Genomic DNA, 21,058 nt, shown 5'->3' with positions numbered 1-21,058 from the left:
CTCAAAATTTTTTCTTGTATATGGAACACCTACACATATATAAATGTATATGTGTATGTAAAATCACATTCTTAGCAATTTCCTGATCCAGAGAATAACTAAAACCTAGGCTGGCAGTGCTCTCTAGCTGACTTCATGGGTATGCCTCCTTGCTTGGAGATCTGCTCCATAGTAAATGTACTCTTGAAACAAAAATCTTAATGCTAGAATAAACCATCTTTTGTATCTGACCTAGATAGTGATAATTTTTATACCTTTGGGCACTTCCCTGGTGTAGAAGGCCTTCATTTCTGTGTCTGCCTTTCTTGCGGCTCCTTTCCATAGGAGCATGTAGATTCTTTTAAGAGTGGAAGTTCACGGCTTTTTGTTTACAGTGATAAATGTGAGCTGTGATTGAGTTCTCCTAGGTTTTCTAATACCGTAAGTGAAAATCTATTCACCTGGAGCAGAAGTGCAATTTTAGTATTGACTGTAAATAAATGTGTGAAACAACTTGGAAGAAACCTCTCGCAGCCTATTTTTCCTAACCATGGGTGATGTGTGTTAGATTTTTGTTATTTACTGGATAGCTATAAGAGTTTTTTTACTGCATATGTTACTAATCTGAGAGAGTGCAAACTTCGAAGTTGAATCGATTGTGAACATTTCAAGCATGAACATGGTTTGTGTAATGGTTTCAGAGGTCTGCTACACCTATCTGTTCTCTAGTATTTTTCTAATATTAGTAGAAGTCACTTTTTTAGATCTGTTGCCCTCTAAATTCTTCATACACATATTTTCCAGAAAAAAAAATTAAATTCCATTACTATCTAGAAATCTCATTTTTTTTTAGTTTAATTTTTTTCTCCCCTTTGCCCTTAGATATGCGTGATAAAATGAGGAAGTGGAGGGAAGAAAACTACCGAAACAGTGAACAGATAGTGGATGTTGGAGAAGAGTTAATTAATGAATATGCATCTAAACTCGGAGATGACAGTAAGTAAGCAATCATTATTTTTAAAATTCCATTGTCTAATTTTGTTTTCACTCTTTAGCCTCTATTTTTTATGTCTGTGTTTCATTTCTCTATCTGCTGATGTTGATGAAATATGTATTACTTTTTTATTTTCTCAGTCTAATAGGCTGCCAGAATTCCTAGACTGTATTTCTTTCCCGAAAGGGAAGACAGACAGAAAAATTACCTCCTAAAACTGTTAGTTTACTATATTAGTAATTAGACCATTATGTAAAAACTTGGCATGAAACTGTTATCTAGCTGTCATTTGACTGATTTTCTGTTCTTCAACATAGTGGCAAAAATTGAAAAGTATCTTTTTAGCAGAGAAAGCTGTTCCTTAATCTGCAGGAATTAGTGTTAAGGCCGTTTTTATTATAACATCACATTTGTGGTATTATAGTGGAAGGTAAGTCTGAGTTTCCACTATTCATGAAATTACTGTTTGCGAGGTATTTTAATAACCTTGCACTAATTTCAGTAAGCGGAAGGTTGGATATAATGTTTCTTACTAAAAGAGAATTGTGTAGAAACATGCCAAAATACAATAGCACTCTTTACTATAAGCACAAAATAAAGTATAACAAGGTGCTATCAAAATTGTATAGGTCTGCATATTAATCTCACACAGGTTTTTAATGCTCATTCTTCTTTCTTCTTCTTCCCTTTTTTATAATTCAGGTACCTTAATATAGATGTTCCTTAGTACATTTCTCTTGTAGTTCCTTCGTTTTATTAACTGCTGTTATATAGTTCCAAGGGAATTTCAGCAGCTGCAGTAGTGCATTGTATTTACCAATAAAAGTTACAGTATTCCATGTGATTAACTTTGTCAGCCTTAGTGAGTTAACTTTAATTTCAAACACCTAACTTCATACAGTGTTCCAAGAATTAAAATCCACAGTTATTTCAGAAAGATGCTTTGCCTCCCTTTCTTGTCAGGTGAGGCATCTTTCAATATTGCCGTCGAGGTTATGCAGGTAGGGTTTGTTTTATATTGATGCTTTGCTCTGGTGCTGACTTGTGTCTTTGAGCTGTAATTCTGTTCTGGAGTTCTTTCCGCTGCAAGCAGCTCGGCCACTGCAAGTGTTGTATGGTTTTGGATGTAAATAAATGGATAATCTACCCAAAGTATCGTGTATTGAAGAGACGTCTACACATAGCAGTGAGTTGTGAAGTGCACTTGGAGATTCAGTGCCTGAAAAAGATACTGCACTGTGAGGGAGTCTTGCACTGTAACTGTGAGGAACACGCTTGTTTTCAGACTGCGTGGGTAGGCCTAATACACCCACCTGCAAGAGAGCTTTGGTAGGTTCCCTCTGCTTTAGAAGAGCTTTGAGAACTAACCTTGATTTTACTTTCTTCTTACCATGTTGCTAGTAGTTTGAGAACTGCATTTTAGTAAGAAACTGCTGAGAGGCTTCATATTCCTCTCAGGTCTTACAATACCTTTTCAAAACACTGTTCTAAGTAACACAGGGTGAGGCTTTCCTTTCTGGTCAGTGTAGAGCTTGTCCTTCTTTTCAAGATATATGTATTTTATTCTTTCATAAATTTGACAGTCAGGATTCATAAGGTAAGGTAGCTGCAATGTCCCTGAGGTTCTTAACCAATGCATAAAATTTATTTCTGTATTTGCATTGTTTAATTTGTTTAAAAAGTAGTATCAGAATGGCAACTGTATACAGTTTTAAAAACAAACAAACAAAACCCAACCACCAAAAAAAAAAAAACCCCAGACACCTACAGTAGACCTAGAATTCTTTCTTGGGTAGCCATGGAAGGTGAATGAGATGAATATGATGGATGGTAGTCTTGTTGCTTCATGTGTTTTCAGAAAATATCTGGATATTACAATGGCTAATTTCAGAATGTGTACAGAGAGAAAATAATGAATGTAATGGAGTAGATGATTTGAGTATCTCTGTAGCTTGGCTCCTCAGGCAGAAGACACCCAATGTAATCGGGGGTGTAGGGCTGAAGTAATTGTTACATAATTTAAAATAAAAGTAACTTAGGGGATATTCAGTTTTAAGAGGCAGGGATACTATTTTCCGCATTATAATTTTAATGAAAAATTTTCTTATGGACAATCAGTAGTCCAAAGCTATAGAGTTGGACTTCAAAGTAGAGGAACAAGACCTTTGGCTTTTTCAGAGTTGTTTTTGGTTTGTTTTTTTTTAAGCTTGAACAAGAAAGCCTTAGTACAGATTAGAAAAAGACATCCCTCTGGACTGGTTACTTGATTCTCTTACAAATGTTCTTTTGCCTAATATCTGACACTAATCTGTGCCAGGGTTAGAGTATCAAAGTAGAGGTTTGACTGAATAGAGAGAGACATTTCATAAACTATAAAAGTCTCTTATTCTTGTGTTTAGAATTAAAAAAATCCACCCATAATATATATCTGTATTTTGTCTGTATCTATGCATGTATGTTTACATTAATGGAAAAAATGTCTATGTTGGATAATAAAAATATAATATATGTCTTACAAATAGCTTCAGTGGGGAAGAGGGGTTACAGACAAATTAATGGATGCTTCTCTTCTTTGTATACCTAGCAAGAAATAGCTTTTTTTTTTTAATAGTAGAAATTCGTATCATAAAACCTATTTTAAAAAATGAGAGAGCCTTTGTTATTTTTGTTTTCATAGAATCATAGAAAAGTTTGGATTGGAAGGGACCTTAAAGATCATCTAGTTCCAACCCCCGTGCCATAGGCAGGGACACCTTCCACTAGACAAAGCTGCTCAGAGCCCCATCCAACCTGATCTTGAACACTTCCAGGGATGGGGCATCCACAGCTTCTCTGGACAACCTGTTCCAGTGTCTCACCACCCTCACAGTGAAGAATTGCTTCCTTATATCTAATTGTAAAACTACTGTCCTTCAGTTTAAAACCGTTACTCCTTGTCCTATCACTACATGTCCTTGCAAAAAAAGTCCCTCTCCAGCTTTCTTGTAGGCCCGCTTTAGGTACTGGAATTTATTTTATTTTTATTTTTGAAGACATTTGCTTCTGTTTCAGGTCTATAAAACACTGATTGCATCTCACTGTATTTACATGAGTTCAAATCAGTACTTCTAATACTCACATTACATGCTTCCCTCTACCATAAGCTCTCTTTTCTGCAGCTTGAGTAGTTACACTGTTAAATTCTTTATGTTCAAGAGCTCTGTAGGCCTAGAGCACACATAATGTAATCTGTCACTGATTTAGAGAAATTGTTCAATTCCAGGAAGAAGACAGTGTTTGTAAGACTTTCAGCGGGAAAAAGGTTAAGGGAAGTTTGTTTTCTTTCTAGCCCAATTGGCTGTTCTCCAGGTCTGATCAGAGAGCAAGTCCTAATGAGAATATGTTTAGGAGACTGCAGCTATAATGTTAGGAAAAGCAGAGAATTAGAGCTTTTTTGGCTTCCAAGATGTCAAAAGGTAGTTTGTTAATAAAAGCAATAAAATTGCTTAAATGTTGTTTTAATTAATTCCAGCAGTTTCTTAAAATGTCCCTGTTTCAGTAGTGATCACGGGAGTAGAAGGGGGAAGATATACTGACAGAATTAATTTATATTATTTACGTTGTAGGTGTTTCCATTGTCTTAAAAATCAGTTATCTGCATTTAATGTCTCTTTTGTGTCCAGTTTGGATAATATATGAGCAGGTGATGATCGCTGCCCTGGACTGCAGTCGAGATGATTTGGCCTTGGTAAGTTTTCAAGTTGAATTTTCACTCAAACCTTACATTTTCTTCCTGGGTATGTCTTCCAGATAGTTCTTTGGTCAGTTATAGGATATTCTGAACTCCATTGCTTAGACTTGCAGAATATCTACTGAGAATGTCGCTGCTGGGAAGAAACTGCCTCCACCCACCTTCTCTGGTGTGTAACTCTTGTTTAGACAGATCATGAAAATATTTACAGCTACTCTGTTATGGGCTAAATGTCAAGAATAATATCGAAGTTGCCATGTTTTTCAGAGAGCGTTTGTTTATTGAAAAACTCTCAAATTATATTGGGGTTTTGAATGTTTTGAGGTAAAATGTCCTGTTGTGCATATTATATCATATCATGTGTCATGTTGGCTACCATCAAAGAAAGTCATTGATGTACTGGAGCAAGTCTTCAAGATGAATAAGGAGCTGGAATGCATAATGTATAAGGAAAGGCTGAGACATCTGGATTTGTTAAGTCTTGAGAAAGCTAGGAAGGGAGTTTATTGCTGTCTTTGAATACTTACTAATGGGAAGGTATAAGGAAGGTGGAGTCAGATATTTTTAGACGTGCAGCAAAAGACAAGTGCAAGAGACACGAGCTGTAACAAAGGAAATTCCAAACAGGTATCAGAAAAAGGTTTCAGCAATGAGGTTAGTGAACATTTTGGGACAAGTGGTGCAGAGAAGCTGTGGAATCTCCCTTGGAGATGCTCAGAAATGGACTGGGATGTGGCTCTGCACTCACTTGGAAGGTGGCTTTGGTTTGAGTGCAAATTTGGACCAGGTGACCTCCGAAGGTTTCTTGCAATCCAAATTATTCAGTTATTCTTGATAAAAATATTAATGGATGGTTTGGGTTAATGTTTAACATTAACATTAATGTTAATGGATGTTTGGATCTAGTTAGTTTGTATAAAAATTTAATTGAATTATGGAAATAACAATTAGATAAAATTAGTTTATTTAGAACTGTAATACTGGTTCACAAGATTGAAAATGAGGAAACACCAAAACAACCCAGCCAAACTTAGCTCTTTAGAAAGCAAAATGTGTTTTGCAGGCGAATTTTAATAATCTTTTCATTCTTCTTCACAAATGCTGGGGAAAACACCCACAAGCTTGTCCTGTGCCCTGAAATCCAGGAAGGCTGAGCTTATTCTAAGTAAAACGAAACCTATTTTTAAGAGTCCATGTCTTTCAAGGGAATTACTCTTCCAATGTTTTGTTCTCTGTCAGATGGCAAAATACCCCATAAAATCTTTACGTGATGTCATTTGGGTGAAACTTAATGGTCTGTGATATACCAGGGGTCAGACTAGAGGATGTAGTTGGGAGAAGGGCAGTTTGAAAGTAGGCAGAACTAGACAACTTTATCTGGCATTCCATATGTATATAGGAAAATGGAGTGCATGGGAAAATACAGCACAACATCCTGAACTTGTCGTGAACCCACTGAACTTCCCTTTTGCTCCTCAGAAGAAAACACTGTTGTAGTATAGCTGTCCATTTAAGCTAAAACAAATACACTTACTGTTAAAATAAATGTATTTCTGCATTCTGCTTTATATCTAAAAGAGTGTTGGTCTTTTTTCCAAGTCTTTTTAAGAAGACTTTCACAAAGTTGGTGAGGGAGCCATTGTTGAAAGATCAGTTGTGAAACACTATTTATTTTTACTAACTCTGGCAGGGATTTTTCAATTTCAGTTTCTGTGCCCTCTAAGGAATATTGCTTAAGATGAGGGAGTACAACATTTTATATGGAGCTCAGAAAAGAGGTTAAAAGCTTAGAGGGAAACTTAGTTGTTTTTTTATTTTTTAAAATCAAATTGATTTATAATAAAGTAGTTAATTCAAACAAGTCAACATCATATGTGGCTTTTTGCTACAGCTGTAGCCCCAAAATAGACAAACAGCTTTGGAACTTCTGTTTTTTAGCAGTGAGCTTTTGACAGCTGTGATGCATTTTGCTTAGGGGGATAGGTCTCATCTGCTCCAAATGAGGAGGTTGAGATGTTTTAGTCATTCATCTGACTTGTTTTTTCTTTCCTGTTTTTATTGCTGTTGTCCTCTCTGTCCTGCACAAAAGGACTATGTGTATTGCCCCTACTGCAGTCAGCCAGTTATTTCATGTGCATGTTTTAGTGAAATCATCTACTGTTGGTGGACACTTGCAGTACCAGTGTTTTACATGCTGAAGTCAAGGTTTATCTTCTTTTGCCCTTGTCAGACCTTTAAATTTGAGAACTGTTGTGATTAAAAAAATCAGAAAGCAAATTAAATGCAGATTCAAGTTTCACATACAGATGAGATTTGCCATTGTAACTGATGAGTTTCTGAGGGAATCTCAAATGTGTATTATTGACATAGTGCATAACAGGTCCTCAATAACATAAATGATGATGGCAGTTACAGAATAAATTCAAGAAGGGGACATTTGGTGCTGCTGAGTCCAGAGCATTTTAAAGATACAGCTAGTGTGGTTTATTCGTGCACTTTTGTTTTTGGAAGTGTTGCAGTGAGTTGTTCATGACTGTCTCACAACTTGTCATGCCACTTTATTGTGTCTGATGTCTTACTCTGCAGGAGTTTATCCTGGCCTTGTGCCTGCTATATTTGGTTGAATAATGATCATGTAGTTAGATCTAATGTCAACAATCTGGTCTTGTAGTAATCCTGCACTTGAGTGCTACTTCATCAGCCTTTTTTATATGTTGATGGGGTTTTTCTAGATATAAAAGCCTATCTGCAGATAATGAAGTTTAGAATTATTGTGAATGTTATCATTATTGACATTTTAAAAAATTTATTGTGGAAGACCAGTGCACGTTACTATACTGAAAGTCACTGTCCTTTGGGGTTCCCAGGTCACTGAGCCGCATGGTGGATTTATTGTCTGCAAAAGTTCTTTTTAAAATCTAGGAGGTTGGTTGTATTGTAAAAGCTGGGGTGAAACTACTTTTCTGGAGTTTTATGTAAGGTTTTGCATCTCTTAATGTTCACAGATTAGTTCAGATGTCATGTAATGTGCTGCGAAGTACATGTAGTGTTTTATGACAGTTTCTTGTCCAGAGCAGCAGCAGTTCACCTAGACGTCACTGAAAGTGCCAATAACCTGTTTCTGTACTAAAGTCTTGCCAGTAAACTGTTTCTGAACTAAGTCTGGCTATGTGAAATGGCATTGTTGAGGTCTTGGTTTATTGGAAACTAAGATGATTATGATGAAAATATTTTGTGCTTACTTGAGGCTAATAGGCTTTTCTTCTTTGATTACTGTTTCCTTTCCCTCTTCCTTCTCTGTTTTTTTGCATATGGAGAGATGAAAATATTTCTCTTTGCTGTGCTCTAGCAACCTGTTTATCTACAGAAACAGAGAGGGAACCTACTAATTTTTACTGCTTTGCTTCTGTATTTTTCCTTTAACCAGTGGATGTGACAAGATGGAACAGATTATGTAGATAGGACTCTGCTAGAACCCTGGGTTTGAAGAGCAGGTTTATAAGATGAGTTGTATAAATAACTGCCTGGAAAAGGAGGGTTCTCTGTCAAGCTTTTAATGTGATTCAAACCACTGATCTTTTTGAGAGCCTGGGCACCATCCTGCCTCCCACTGTGAGTCAGCTACAAACTTTGCAATGCTCTCTAGCCGCATTCATGATATGGTTAGAGTTAATTTGCTCTGTTGTGACTCAGTCCCTTTACCAAACAACTTTTTTTTGCTAATCCAGAGAAATCTGCCTGTGATGAATTTCTTTTATCCAGCCCAGGTGTCTCATTGATTTCAGGAGTTAGAAGCTATGCCTCTTCTGCCAGCAGGCTCAGCCCAAGCCAGTGACAAACATTTTCCTTGGATTTCAATTTTTATTTTAAAAATAAACACAGAGCATAGTATTAGCATAGTTGTTCCATTGTAAGGTAGTCATTTATTAAAGCATCACATAAGCTCTTACCAACTTTATTTTGGTTTTTTTACTGTCTTGTGCTAAGTAGACTTTGAGTTTTAGTAGTATTGGAATTGTTTTAGTAAGTAAGTTTCATTTTCTAGACAAGTAAGTATTTCCAAGAAGGCCTGTTGATCTAATGACCCGTATGGAAGATATTTCTTAGAATTAGTCTTCTAACAGACAAAGTTTGAGTTTCTGAGTTCTCTTTGTCAATGTATTGTGTTGCTTATTTCAAAAATTGGTATTTGCTTTTACTTAGAAGTGCCATTTCATGTTGTTGAATTCATCAGCCAAGAACTTTGGTTTGTGGTTTGTTGCCTTTTTTTTTTTTTCTTCCAGCTTCAGTATAGCTGACGATATTCACAATAGTATTTTTGGTTTTATTTGTACAGTTTTGTCTTCAGGAGCTAAGGCGGCAGTTTCCTGGGAGCCACAGAGTTAAACGATTAACTGGAATGAGATTTGAAGCTATGGAAAGGTAAAACTTGAATTTTAATAAAATGTACTTTCTGCTTGCTATTTTTTAAAGAGGAATTATTTTTTGCTTGCTATTTCTTGAAGAGGCAATATAAAAGCAATGCTGGGCACTACCTTTATAGAAAATAATGATGTGCATGATCATATTATAATGATTCGATATTTTTATTACATTTTTGCTTGTTCTGTACAGCAGTACATTTTTGCAGTCTTCCCATCAGACTTCAGAGATTAAAAAGATCTCTTACTCAACAACATAAGTCATTTTACAGTAAAAGACCTGGCACTTTTTGAAGAAAGTTTGAGGTGTATATTTCAGCTCACTTAGATGAGTAGTGTGTGAAAATCAGTGCCAGCATTTTTTTGCATTCATTGTTCTCCTGTGTTCCTAATTACTGCAGGCTGTAGCTGTTTTACTTTGTTTTCTGATTGTGGATAAATCAAATAGAATTTAATAATAATTAAATAGAGTTAGTTATAGAAACAACTCAAAAAACATATGGAATAGAATAGCAGTGTTACCAAAAATGGGAAGAAAAACTCTTTGATACCAGTGTAGCATTAAGAAGGAGGCATTTTCTTTATTTTCAGCGCCAGGTGCATGGGGATCTTTTTTCGTCAAACCATGCGCATTGTATGCTGCCCCAACCAAAGCTTATATCACCTGATTACATACATATTCATTATTTTCCCCCAAATAATCATACATATACATTTTATTTCTAAAAACTGATGAATAATTTTGCATAGCTATCATGCATGCAGCTTGAGTTTAAGAAGATCCATTTGTTGGAGTTTGTCATATCTTACCTATCGCAGAAGAAATAGCATTTTAAGATTTTTGTGGCAATTCCCCCATATATGCTGGCTAATTGGCGCAGCAGAGGGAATTATCAGAGTTTGTTGTGATTTGTGCTGGTTTCAACTGGTCTTCAAACATCTTAGCTCGTCTTCTCTCTTCTGTTTTGTCATCTTCTGTCGCTCTCCCAGACCACAGACCTTCAGTTTAGATTTTTCTCGTTTCTTTCCCAGATTGCCAAGGTTTTTGTATCTCTATTGTACAGACTAATATTTACAAAGTAACGTAACAGCAGAACCTAGAAGTTAGACTGACCTTTTTGACATGACCTATATATAGGGTTATAACATACTAAGTTTAACAGGAATTTCTGAAATAATGAGCAGCTTAAAACTTTACAGTTTTTCAAGAGATACGACCTTAGGGTTTGAGGCTGACCTTTATTGTCCACCTTTCTCCTTTGGATACATCTGTGGTATTAACATTCTGTTCTAAAGAACTTGTCTTAGGTGTTAAAAGGATTCCCAGCTCCCAGTGTCTTTCAGTGCCAGCAAATCTGTTCCAGGCCACAGTTTGCATACAGAGTTGGTGAGACTTGGAGCTTCTGGGCCGTCTTGATAAGAAGGAATTGGAACTTAGAAGTAAACCCTGAATACCCTCCCTTTTTTTTTTTTTTGTAATTTATTTAGCAAGTGTTCTTCATCATTGCATCCCTGCGGAATTAACTTTTAAAAGTTGGTATGAGCCACCAATGAATGTTCTTTTCTTGGATGAAAAAGAATGGATAACTGACTCCACAACCACTGGAGCAGGCTCAGGGCATCTAGGTGTTCCACATTTCACACTTGCTTTATATCAAATAAATATTGATGAAGAATTTCCATTAAGTTTAGCTCTCTTTCTGTCTTCATTTTATGTAGCATAGGAAGACAGACAGGCAGCAGATTTCCCGCCCCTCCCCTTCCCGAAACCCATTCATAAGTGCAAAAGATAATAATTCTCTTTAGGCTTATGTGACTGCACTGGAGATGTTACTGCATGGGAACAGATCTTTGTGGGAGATGAGTACCGCACAAACTTTATGTGTTGTTTCATCAGTGAAGTGAGATTGAGCCACAGTTTTCCAAAAGTGCTCATTAAAAATTCTTGACAAAACATCTCTGTTAGATTAGGTCTTTGAGATTGGCATATCAGGGTAGCAGAGGTATTAACTAAAGCTGAGGTTTCATCTGCATAGATTTTCTCTAGAAGTCAGAGAAGAAAGAGGATTCAGCTCTGGGTTGTCTTGAACAGGAACCCATCTGCAGGTACTCTAAGGCATGCACTGAAGTAGCTTGTCTCTCTTCACTGACTATAAATGAAGACGAGGGAAACAGGCTGGAGGGATCACATTTTCAATTGAAGCGAACTGCTCATAAATTCTAAGTGATTTCTAGGAGTTGATAAAATTCTGCCTTTGACAGCAGCAAGAGGAAACAGTGAAGAACACCCCTGTAGACTGAGACATCCCTGGAGACATTTGCTAATCAAAAGAATAGTGTTCTGGAACTTTATCCTTTAAAACTGGGATTATGGCCTTCATGTTCAGTCTTATAAAATGTACTGGATAAAGTAGCAACTAACAGGGAACATGAATACAGCATTTTACAGCGCAACTGCTCAAGTCACCTTCTACTTGTTTCTGCTTTTGTCCTTCGTTTCACGTTTGTTCTCATACCTTAGTGGTAACTGGACTGGACAGCTGAGCTATGCCTATGTCAGTAGTGCTTAGGGAGAGTGCATAAATGGGTGTCTGAGGTGAGAAGGGGACACATCACACCAAAATCAGTTGGCAGTGCCTCTGAAAAACTACATGTCAAACTATACTTGAAGACACAAAGTATGGCCTAGTTACAGCTGTGTAGTCAAATGTGTTTTAAACTGAGTCCTTTCCTTTGTCCGGTTTGGGTCATGTCCACAGCCGGCTGAAACAGATCTGTTTCCCAGAAGGTTTAAAGCATTTATAGCAGTTGGAGTAACCTGCTTCAAGCATATTTCAAATTGCAAAATTAATTAATAAAACCAATGTAGTGGTGGTGGAAAATATTTTCTTGCAAGATTTGTGGTATCGTCTAGGCATGGACTCTTGTTCTCCCAGTTTCCAGTATGTGGATGCTTATACTTTATAAAATCATAACAGAAAAAACTTAGGTGAAGTTTGAAATTACAATAATTAAGTTAAAAGTCATTATTTTCAATGTCTTTTTTAATTTTGGGTTTTCTGTTTCTTGGGAGGGGGGAGAGTTGGGATTGGCTACAGAAAAAGAGAGAACAGATGAATGAGTAAGAAATTGAGTGTAAAATATATGAGTTGCTGTTGAAACAGTATTCTGTGAAGCAACGACTATATTTTTTTACTTGATAATATAAAATACTGCTGTTCATATTTAGCACTCATTCAAGAAACTTTTTATGAGTATGATTTGCTTAAATATATTCAATATAAGAAGTGCAGTAGGGTTATTAACGATGGCGAGGGCAGTCAAAAAGCCAGGAGTTCTGTCTTACCAGAAATAAATGAGACTGATTTTTTTTAACAGGTATGATGATGCTATCCAGTTATATGATAGAATTTTACAAGAAGATTCCACTAACACAGTAAGTTTAAAATATTTTTCTTAACTTCTGTGGTTTGTTGTTTGAAATTGTGATAACGTTTTGTGGGATTCACTGTGGAAAAACATCTGTCTGTATTACTGTATTTCCCTTAGTATTAGTATTTATTTCCCTTAGTTTCCTAGTCTAATAGCCTATGTTACCTTCATTAGAACAAATGAGGTTTGTCTCATAATGAGAAGGCATGATACAATATCTGCTTAAACACCGAGTTTAAGCAGGTACTATATACTATAGTTATAATTAGCAGCCTTTCCAGCAGTCTTAGTAGGGTTTAGATTGGGCCTTTCAGCTTTTCCGTTTGCCCTGAGTATTCAGTAATTAAAGGACCAATATGGCCATGTGTCTTCTGTCTTCCTAATGCATAATCTTACTTAAAGAATAAATACACTCAGGTAGTGCTTGCAGTTATTTTGATTTATTGTATTGGACATTTTATTACCTTTTGAATCAAAATACGGCAAAGCTTGCCAATTGTATAACACAAAATCTGAGACAGACTATGCTTTTCCTCTGAGCATTTTTTGAATACTTGTTGTGTAAGCCACCTCGAGCTATTAGATGTCAAAATCAAAGACTAGGGAAGCTTGTAGCAATATATTTTCATGCATTTTTTCCAACAAAAACTAGAAACATGAAGCAACTATGGAGTTCTAAAGTTTTATATCACGTGTTGTGAAATCAGTTAATTATTATTAATTGTTGTCTGTTTGAGGGTATATGTTTGTCTGCATTACTTGGTTTTGAGAAACTGGTTCTCTTTATTGGGTAAACATCTATTTAAATATAATACTTGGGATATTGCAGATGTTGTGACAGTTTCATGTAAACATTCCTTGGTGCCTTTTAAAGCTCTACCTTTATTCAGGCAGCTTATTTAATATCTGCTATTCAGGAGGGGAAAACCCACAGAAACACAGATAATAAGGGGGTATCTAGGATATGCCAGAGTTCGATATAAAGTGCCATCACTTCAATTAAGTAAACCATTAAAAAAACTCCACAAAACAATTCTTTAAAAAAAAACCAAACAACCAAAAAATCCACCTAAAACCAGAAAATTATTTTCAAGGCTCACATCTGAAAATCTTACTGCCAAGTTAAGTACTCGGTCAACAGCGGTAGGTTAAAGTTTGTTTCTTTTAACATTGATAGAACTCGTATTTTTTGTGCAAGGGTAAAAAGAACCGTTTGAATTCTTCAATCATTTTTTGCTCTCCCTAGAGCACTACTACGTCAATTTTCTGCGAGACAAATGTAGGTGATCTGCAATTGTCCTCTCAAAGTTTTGAGCAGTAGTTTGAGCACAAGGTGCATAGCTGTCTGTTGTATATGTTGATGGATTTTATCAGTGTATGGCCCAAGGAATTTTGCGGACACAGTCTTCAGAGTCTTGTGAAAAAAAGATGGAACCCATCTACAGTGAAGCCACAAGAACAGGTCACCTAGGTGCACATTTTACAACATTTTGCTGAAGCCAGTGGAAAACGGAGCACTGTAATACACTGACTTCTGTGGACCACACACCTTGTAAGTGTGCATTTTGGCAGTTCTACTCTTCAGCTGTCTCAACATGGCCAATGTCATGTGAATGGTTTGCTGGATAGTTTTACAGAACAAAATGATATATTTAAATAAGTAATATCCATGTCTATTACCGAATTAGGATTTCCTCCTTAACAAAATTATAAAGATCCATAAAATGGTAATATTTAGAAGCGTGAGATGTAAATATTAGAACAGCTGCGTGATCTATTGGATTTCTTAAGATCTGAGAACAGAAGGGGAGTGTTAAATGCAAAGCAAAGGTTCCTTGCTATGTCACTATGGAGTAGGTTGGCTAAGCCTTGCATGTGAAGAGTGAAAGTTAAATAGAAAGTTTTGATAAATTGTCATGCGCAGTTTTCTTTGTGTCTTTTACCTGTTAATTATTTCCATGCACACATGTGGCTGCTGTAGGAAAATAAATATTTTTAGATTTTATAAAAGAAACTGTTGCTGAGTTTGTCTTGGCACTTACCTTACCTTAGAGCAATTTCTTTGGGTTTGCTGACACATGGAGTTGCTTATATGCATTAAACGTTTTGGCAAGTGCTGTAAGTGAAACACAGGCATTTGTTCACAGGAATCATGTCAAAATCATACTTTGCATCACCTGACAATTTCAAATAGATTCAATAGATATTATTTTAAATAAATATTTTTTTACTTGTTTTAGACACCTAGCAGACTTTTCTGTTTTGAAAAGTGAACTTTGAACTCAAAAGTATGTAATGGATATTTACACATTCAGATGAGAATTTGTGGCATGCAAAACTCTGAAAACAAGATAAATTATTTCAGTGCATTTCTTAGGATAGAATTCAAAGTACTCTTGGTTTTCAAAAGGTGATCATCTCCATGTTTTATCTTATTCTGAGCTTACTTGCTGAGGGGGGTGACTCATTTGACAGTGGAGTAATGTTAATGTCACTTTAGAGATAATTTTTGAAAGCATTTAGACATTAAGTATTAACGCCTGTGAAAAGCACAACTTGGGTGCGGTTTAATAGCATAAAAACGAGGACCTCTAACATTCTTGTCCATTTTGGTGGAAATGAAAGCTTATTAGTTCTGCAGCTGCCAGATTATTCTCTTACTAAGATTGTATAACATTTTACATTGTAGGAACTTTTTTATTAATTGAAATTTAATGTAGTATCCAATTGAAAATCTTTATATTGGTGCTGATCAGTGGCTGAGTTGTTTGTAGATCTTCAGATAAAATGCTTAGTCTGTTCCTAAGAACCAAATAAGGGGAACATTATTTTTATAGCAGGGTTGTTAGAAAGGACTTCTTTTGTTTGTTTTTGCTGTTACCCTGTTTCATTGAGAAATCCTCATCGTGCTCTGTTTGGAGGGAAGCCTTGGATACCAACAGGAAAAGAGCTCTTGGTAGAATGCAGCTTTTATTATACTATGAGAAAAACACCCAAATTGGCTAAGTTACAGGCATTTGAAAATCTTTGCTTCATGATCTCAGTAGAGACTGCTGGAATTTGAATTAAATACATCTCTTAAAATCCCATTTGTACTGAGGGTGATCTGCCCCAGGCTACAGAGACTAAGCAGGACTTCCTTGCAGTTGCTCCTCAAGCTGTGGGAAAGCAGCAGAAAGTGGGGATATTCCTTCTGCTTCTGAATTGCACCCAAGTGATGAGCAGGAGAAGGGAAAAAACATCCAGAAAGAACTGAGTAAAAAGAGAAGGAAGCAGAACGGTGAGGACTAAGAGAGAGGGACAGGTAATGGAAGACTGGGTGGTTAGTTAACAGGAGAGGTCAGGTCAGATGTAGGGGAACAGATGGCTTGAAGGGGTGGGTAGGAGATCAGAGGGATTTATATTAACTCTTAAGTCTTGGGCACTTTTTTTTTTTACTTAAAAAAAAAACCCCAAACCAGTATTTTTGCCTTCAGGCACTGCATTTTCTGCTGTCAGTAAGTAACTTTGAGACCTCCTGGTGAAATGTCATTTGTCCCCTGTAGTACCTGGTGTGTATTAGTTCTGTCAGTAACTGTTTCAGCTCTAATCGTGAAGGCATATACCATTTGAATGCTGCAAGTAACCAAACTTGTGGTTCTGCAAGACAGAGTTTCTATTCTTTCACTGAAGAAAACCCAGGTATGATTCATACCTTTTGGAGATAAAGCTAAATGCTCAAACGTGCTGTTTAAAAAATGCCAGAATCTGCCTGCCCTTAAAATGATGGGTAGTCTTTTGAAGTGAGGAGTTATTGTTGAGCTGTATCCTCTGTAAATTCAGGTAACAGTGGCTAGACTCTGATACAGTATCACAGTGTGAAATGTAATGTGCCACATTCGAACTGTAGACATTTTTAAACCACAAATTGATCTTCCCACTGTTGGCAGTATCTTCATCAGTGGTCTGGGTACTGCATTAAGGTTTGTGTTTCAAATAGATTGCTTGTGTGATACTCAGTAGGAAATTTGCCTGGAATGGATATATCCATATGTTCTATGTGACACATTAAGTCCCCGATTCTGAGAATGGGGATTATACATAAGAACCTTACAAATGGAAGTAGTATCTTGAATGCATTTTTTTTTCTCATTGTCCCACAGCAGCCATGGGAGATGAAATAATACTGACATTTTACATACAGAGAGAACATGAAAGCAAAATTATTTAGGACTTAATTCCTAAGCAGGCAGTTAGCTCTTTGACTATGATTAAAATTCTGTAATGAAAATTAAATCAGGAGTTTTTAAACTGTATATATATGTCTGTATCATTAAGTTGAATTCCTTTTTGTGTTACGTTACCTTGGCAAAGATTCTACTTTTGGGGGAGCAACTTGAATATAGACTCATTTATTTATTTATTTTAATTAGACAGCTAAATATTGTTGTCAGTCCAGCCCTTCTTGAGGTGGCTTGTCCAGGAGTGCAAAGAAGATTGATGATGAGAAAGGAAATTTTGTTCACATGCTCAAGACTTAGGCTGGTGTTTAACCCACTCCAATGTCATCCTAGTGCATCTGCAGTTTTTCCTGATTCTTCAACTCAAGCATCAAGAATATTGCAGAGCACTTAGTCAGCACCAGGGGAAACTGAGATAAGGCACAAAGTCCTGCCTTAGTTCTAATCCACAGAAAATCTGATGTCTTTATTGAGGTAATTCTTCTGCGGTTTTTCTTGCTGCTTTTTCAACTAAGCTTTAATACAAGATACTGTGTATGCTTGCTGAGCTCAGGGCATGTGGATAATCTCATTAACGAATCTAGTAGTATAATTGTGTAAACGAAGAATTAAAAATTAGGATTTTAAGAACAGGATAGTGTTCTGGGTGAAGCTGTTGTCTTTCAGGGTTTGTAAAATACTTCACTAACAACTCTTGTTTATGGGAGTGGACAGGAACAAGTGTGTGTGTATGGTCACATGAAGTTGCACTTTCCCATACTATTATGAGATTCTTTTTCTAGCCAAGCTAGACATGTATCAGAAGAGGCACAGTAAGTGGTTGAAGACTAGAAAGATGCAGAGCAAAATCTTAGTACTTAGTATTACATAAATATACATAATTACATGTCATGAATATCTGAGTTCATTCTTCCTAGCATCTCTATCTGTCATTGTGCATTACTACCATCTTGACTGTATAGGTAACTTCTTTTCCTCAGTTCCTTGTCTGTACAAAATAAGATCAGAGTAATGAGTGCTGAGTCTATTTGTGCACTATCTATTTATCCTCTGAACAGTGGTAATTCCTTATAACTTCTGCAGTAGCTGTGCATACATTTTGAATAGAGACATTGTATGAAGTTCTTGGCAGCTTTGTACGTGTATCTGATGGTTTAAGTTGCAAAAAGGAAAATTGCTCACCAGATGAAGCATCTCCTAATAGGCAGAATTTTCTGAGGTGACGTATGTATGTTTCATTAAATATATTGCACTGCCAGGAAAGACACAACTAGTCCTAAACTTAAATATATGTGGTGGTAGTTTTAAAGGAAATTAAAAAAGACAGTTAAGACACTGTGTCTGATGCAGGATGGAGTTGGCGAGAGTTGTGAAGAGCTGCAGCTGCTGTTTCATATAGTCCCCAAGAAGGACTAATGGTAAAGCTGGAGACTCACAATGTGGATCCTAAAGAAGTGTTTTCTTCTTTTGACAGAACATGATTTACCTTTGTGAGGTTTGGGGTTTTTTTCTTCTTGTTCAGTCATGGTCAGTGAAGTGAGAGAGCAGAGTGCAGTTCCAACATTTTTCCTATGTTTTACTTCTGTGAGCATAGCACTTCTAAGTGTTGGTGGAAATTTTTGTTCCTTGAGTACATTAGAACAACTATACTGGAGACATGCCAAAAGTCCATTTTACTTTGCCTGTTTCTGCCAACGATCAATGGCAGATACTGGGAGAATTCTTTAAGGACAGGGCAATCACAGTATGCTCTGGTCTGTTCAGCCAGTTTGTATTCATCTTATGTTACAGTTCTCCCATGTCAGAAGTTGTTTTTAATGGTTTTTCATTAATTTTCTGTGTTGTTCTGGGCTCGTATTCATCTTATGTTACAGTTCTCCCATGTCGGAAGTTGTTTTTAATGGTTTTTCGTTAATTTTCTGTGTTGTTCTGGGCTTTTTAACTGCGTTTTGAACTTGTGTGAGTTTGACGTGTGTGTGTGTCTACAACATCATTCAGAAATGAAATTTAATTTCGTAATTTATTAATGGATTGGACAAATTTTTCCACTTTTTCCCCCCAAAACACCTTCAGTCAAACAATTTTATTTGATACCCCTAATCTGTCAGTTACAGTCAACAGATGTTTTCCGTTCACTTTATTCATGCTCATGATGTTAGGGATCTTTTCTATTTTTCTTCCCACTAAGCTGTGAAGTCCTCATCTGTCCAGCAATTCTTATTGCCATTCTGTTCCCTGAAGCCCTGCTGCTGTTCTGAGTGTCCTTTCTGTTTGTTTTCTGTATGTGGTTGAGGAAGGAGAGAACAACTGTAGTCAGTATTAAAAGTGTAAGAGCGTTATGGAATTATAGTGATGTGTGGCACTGATGTGTTCTCTTCTGTATTCTTTTCTGGTGATTCCAGAGTCACAGTGCTGTGAGTTTTGAGGTTTGGGGCATTTTTTTGTTTGTTTTTTTAAGACCTCTTCTAAACATTGAACTGATATTTTACAGAACTGTTTATTGCAACTCCAGCATCTCCTTCCTAACTGGGCATATTCAGAAAGCTTTTCTGTGTATGTTAAATAAGTATTGGTTTATTTTATATGAAACCCTTTATCTAGATTGAGTTTCAGGGGCTGTTTTATCATACTGTCATTCACTGTTGTGAATGCCATTCTTTGCAGTTTACTTTTGTTCTTTATACTTACATAACTCATTATCTGTTAACTTTAGCACATAACTGTTAATTTTCTTGTTAGTTCACTCCGAAGATACTGAGCAGTAGTTTTCAGTACAGGCAACTCTGGGATTCTCAGCACAGAGAACCCACCCTTAGACAAGAACTCTTCTCTGCTCTATTTTATACCTTTTGACTAATTTGTTTATCCAAATGAAGATCTTCCTCTCTTACACTGTGGCAGCTTAGTTTCCTTCAGGGTGAGAGATCTTGTTGAAATTGGTTTTTAAGTCAGTTGACTTTGAAACGGATCTTTATTCATCCACACGCCTTTGAAGAACTCCAGTAGATCAGAGAAGCCTTGCTTTCCTCTGTGTAAGCCGTTCTTACTCTTCTTTGGTATATAACTTTTCTTACGTTTTTCAGGCTTTAGATTTTTAGCCTTCTACCAATTTGCTGTGTGCTAGGGTTAGACTTCACGGGCTATTGTTTATTGGATTTCCCCCTAGGATCCTCTAAAAAGTTATGTTCACCATTGCTACTTGTGCTTTGACGTTATCCCAAAGGCCCAGCTTCAACTCAGCAGCTCTGTGCCTGCAATAAATTTATTTGCAAGATTTGGCCTGATTTAACTGTCTTCCATGGTTAACTTTGAAAAAACTCTAAGTCTGGTAAAAGTACATTCATTATTGTGGTTTTATTCAGATTATATGTGGTATTTTTTTGACATCTGTGTAATTCCTTCCCTCAATCTTTGTTGTAGCTGTTTACACTTCTGTTTTGATTTGCATATTGCAGTTTGAAGGAAATCATTGTAATTTGTTTAACTTTTAGACAAAGTGCACATTTTCTAAAATGTTACGTCCTTGATAAAAAGATTTATTTTTAAGAAGCAAAATATAATTTGTTTAAAGCTGCAGCAGTTATACAGATACGAAATTGTTCTGTTCTTGGAGGTGTCAGTCCCTGAATATTCTCCTGCTAATACTGTTTTTGCAACCATGAAATTTAGAACAATCTTAGACTCTCTTCTGGTATGTTTTACTAATCAAATGCAGAAGTTGAAAAATGTTCAACTCCTCACTTCTCTTTGAGTCTACTTAATGCCAATTAAAAAGAATCATGATGAACAGAGGATTAGTTCTCGTGCCAGGTTGGGGATTATTAGTCTTGAGAAGAAATAGCTTAGCAAGGTTCACTGTTTAATAAATCTGTGACATACTGAAGTACCTTAGTCCATATGATACGGATTACGGTATAAGTGTTTCTCTAAGAAGCCATATATCTTTCTATTAAGAAAGCTGGATTTACAGAATCGGCCAATAACCATTCTAGTGTTTTGTTTTAAACTGGAAAATTGATAAGGGAAATTCCATGTCATAGGTTCTGCGTGGTCGAACACTGCAGATCTTGTTGCAGCACTAAAAATTTGTTTTTTTCCTTTTGATTTAAGGTGGAAGGAGAAAGGGGATTGAGTTCAGTTTTGTATCAAGATTGTTCCTAATGTTCTTGTGATGTGAAGTACCAAAACGTAACTCTTGAACGTTAGTTTCTATTTTTAGTAATGTGATTGTTACAACTATTTTAGTATGCTTCATAGATTGCAAAATAACCTCAAATCTTGT

At 36.3% G+C, this 21,058-nt stretch overlaps 1 protein-coding gene across 1 annotated transcript in view; it reads left to right on the top strand.

The window, feature by feature from the left end:
* Nucleotides 1-863: 863 nt before the first annotated feature.
* The window catches only part of EMC2 (ER membrane protein complex subunit 2), a 38,315-nt gene continuing 18,120 nt past the window's right edge, over nucleotides 864-21,058 (top strand). Inside the window, exons 1-4 of the mRNA XM_010134937.1 lie at nucleotides 864-975; nucleotides 4,636-4,700; nucleotides 9,040-9,125; nucleotides 12,503-12,560. Of these exons, the coding sequence (XP_010133239.1) occupies nucleotides 864-975; nucleotides 4,636-4,700; nucleotides 9,040-9,125; nucleotides 12,503-12,560 (321 nt within the window). The remainder of the gene's footprint in view (nucleotides 976-4,635; nucleotides 4,701-9,039; nucleotides 9,126-12,502; nucleotides 12,561-21,058) is intronic.

This window comes from Buceros rhinoceros, unplaced genomic scaffold, assembly GCF_000710305.1.
Source record: "Buceros rhinoceros silvestris isolate BGI_N320 unplaced genomic scaffold, ASM71030v1 scaffold4334, whole genome shotgun sequence".
NCBI classification, from domain to species: Eukaryota; Metazoa; Chordata; class Aves; order Bucerotiformes; family Bucerotidae; genus Buceros; species Buceros rhinoceros.
This window is presented reverse-complemented; position numbering and strand designations above follow the sequence as displayed.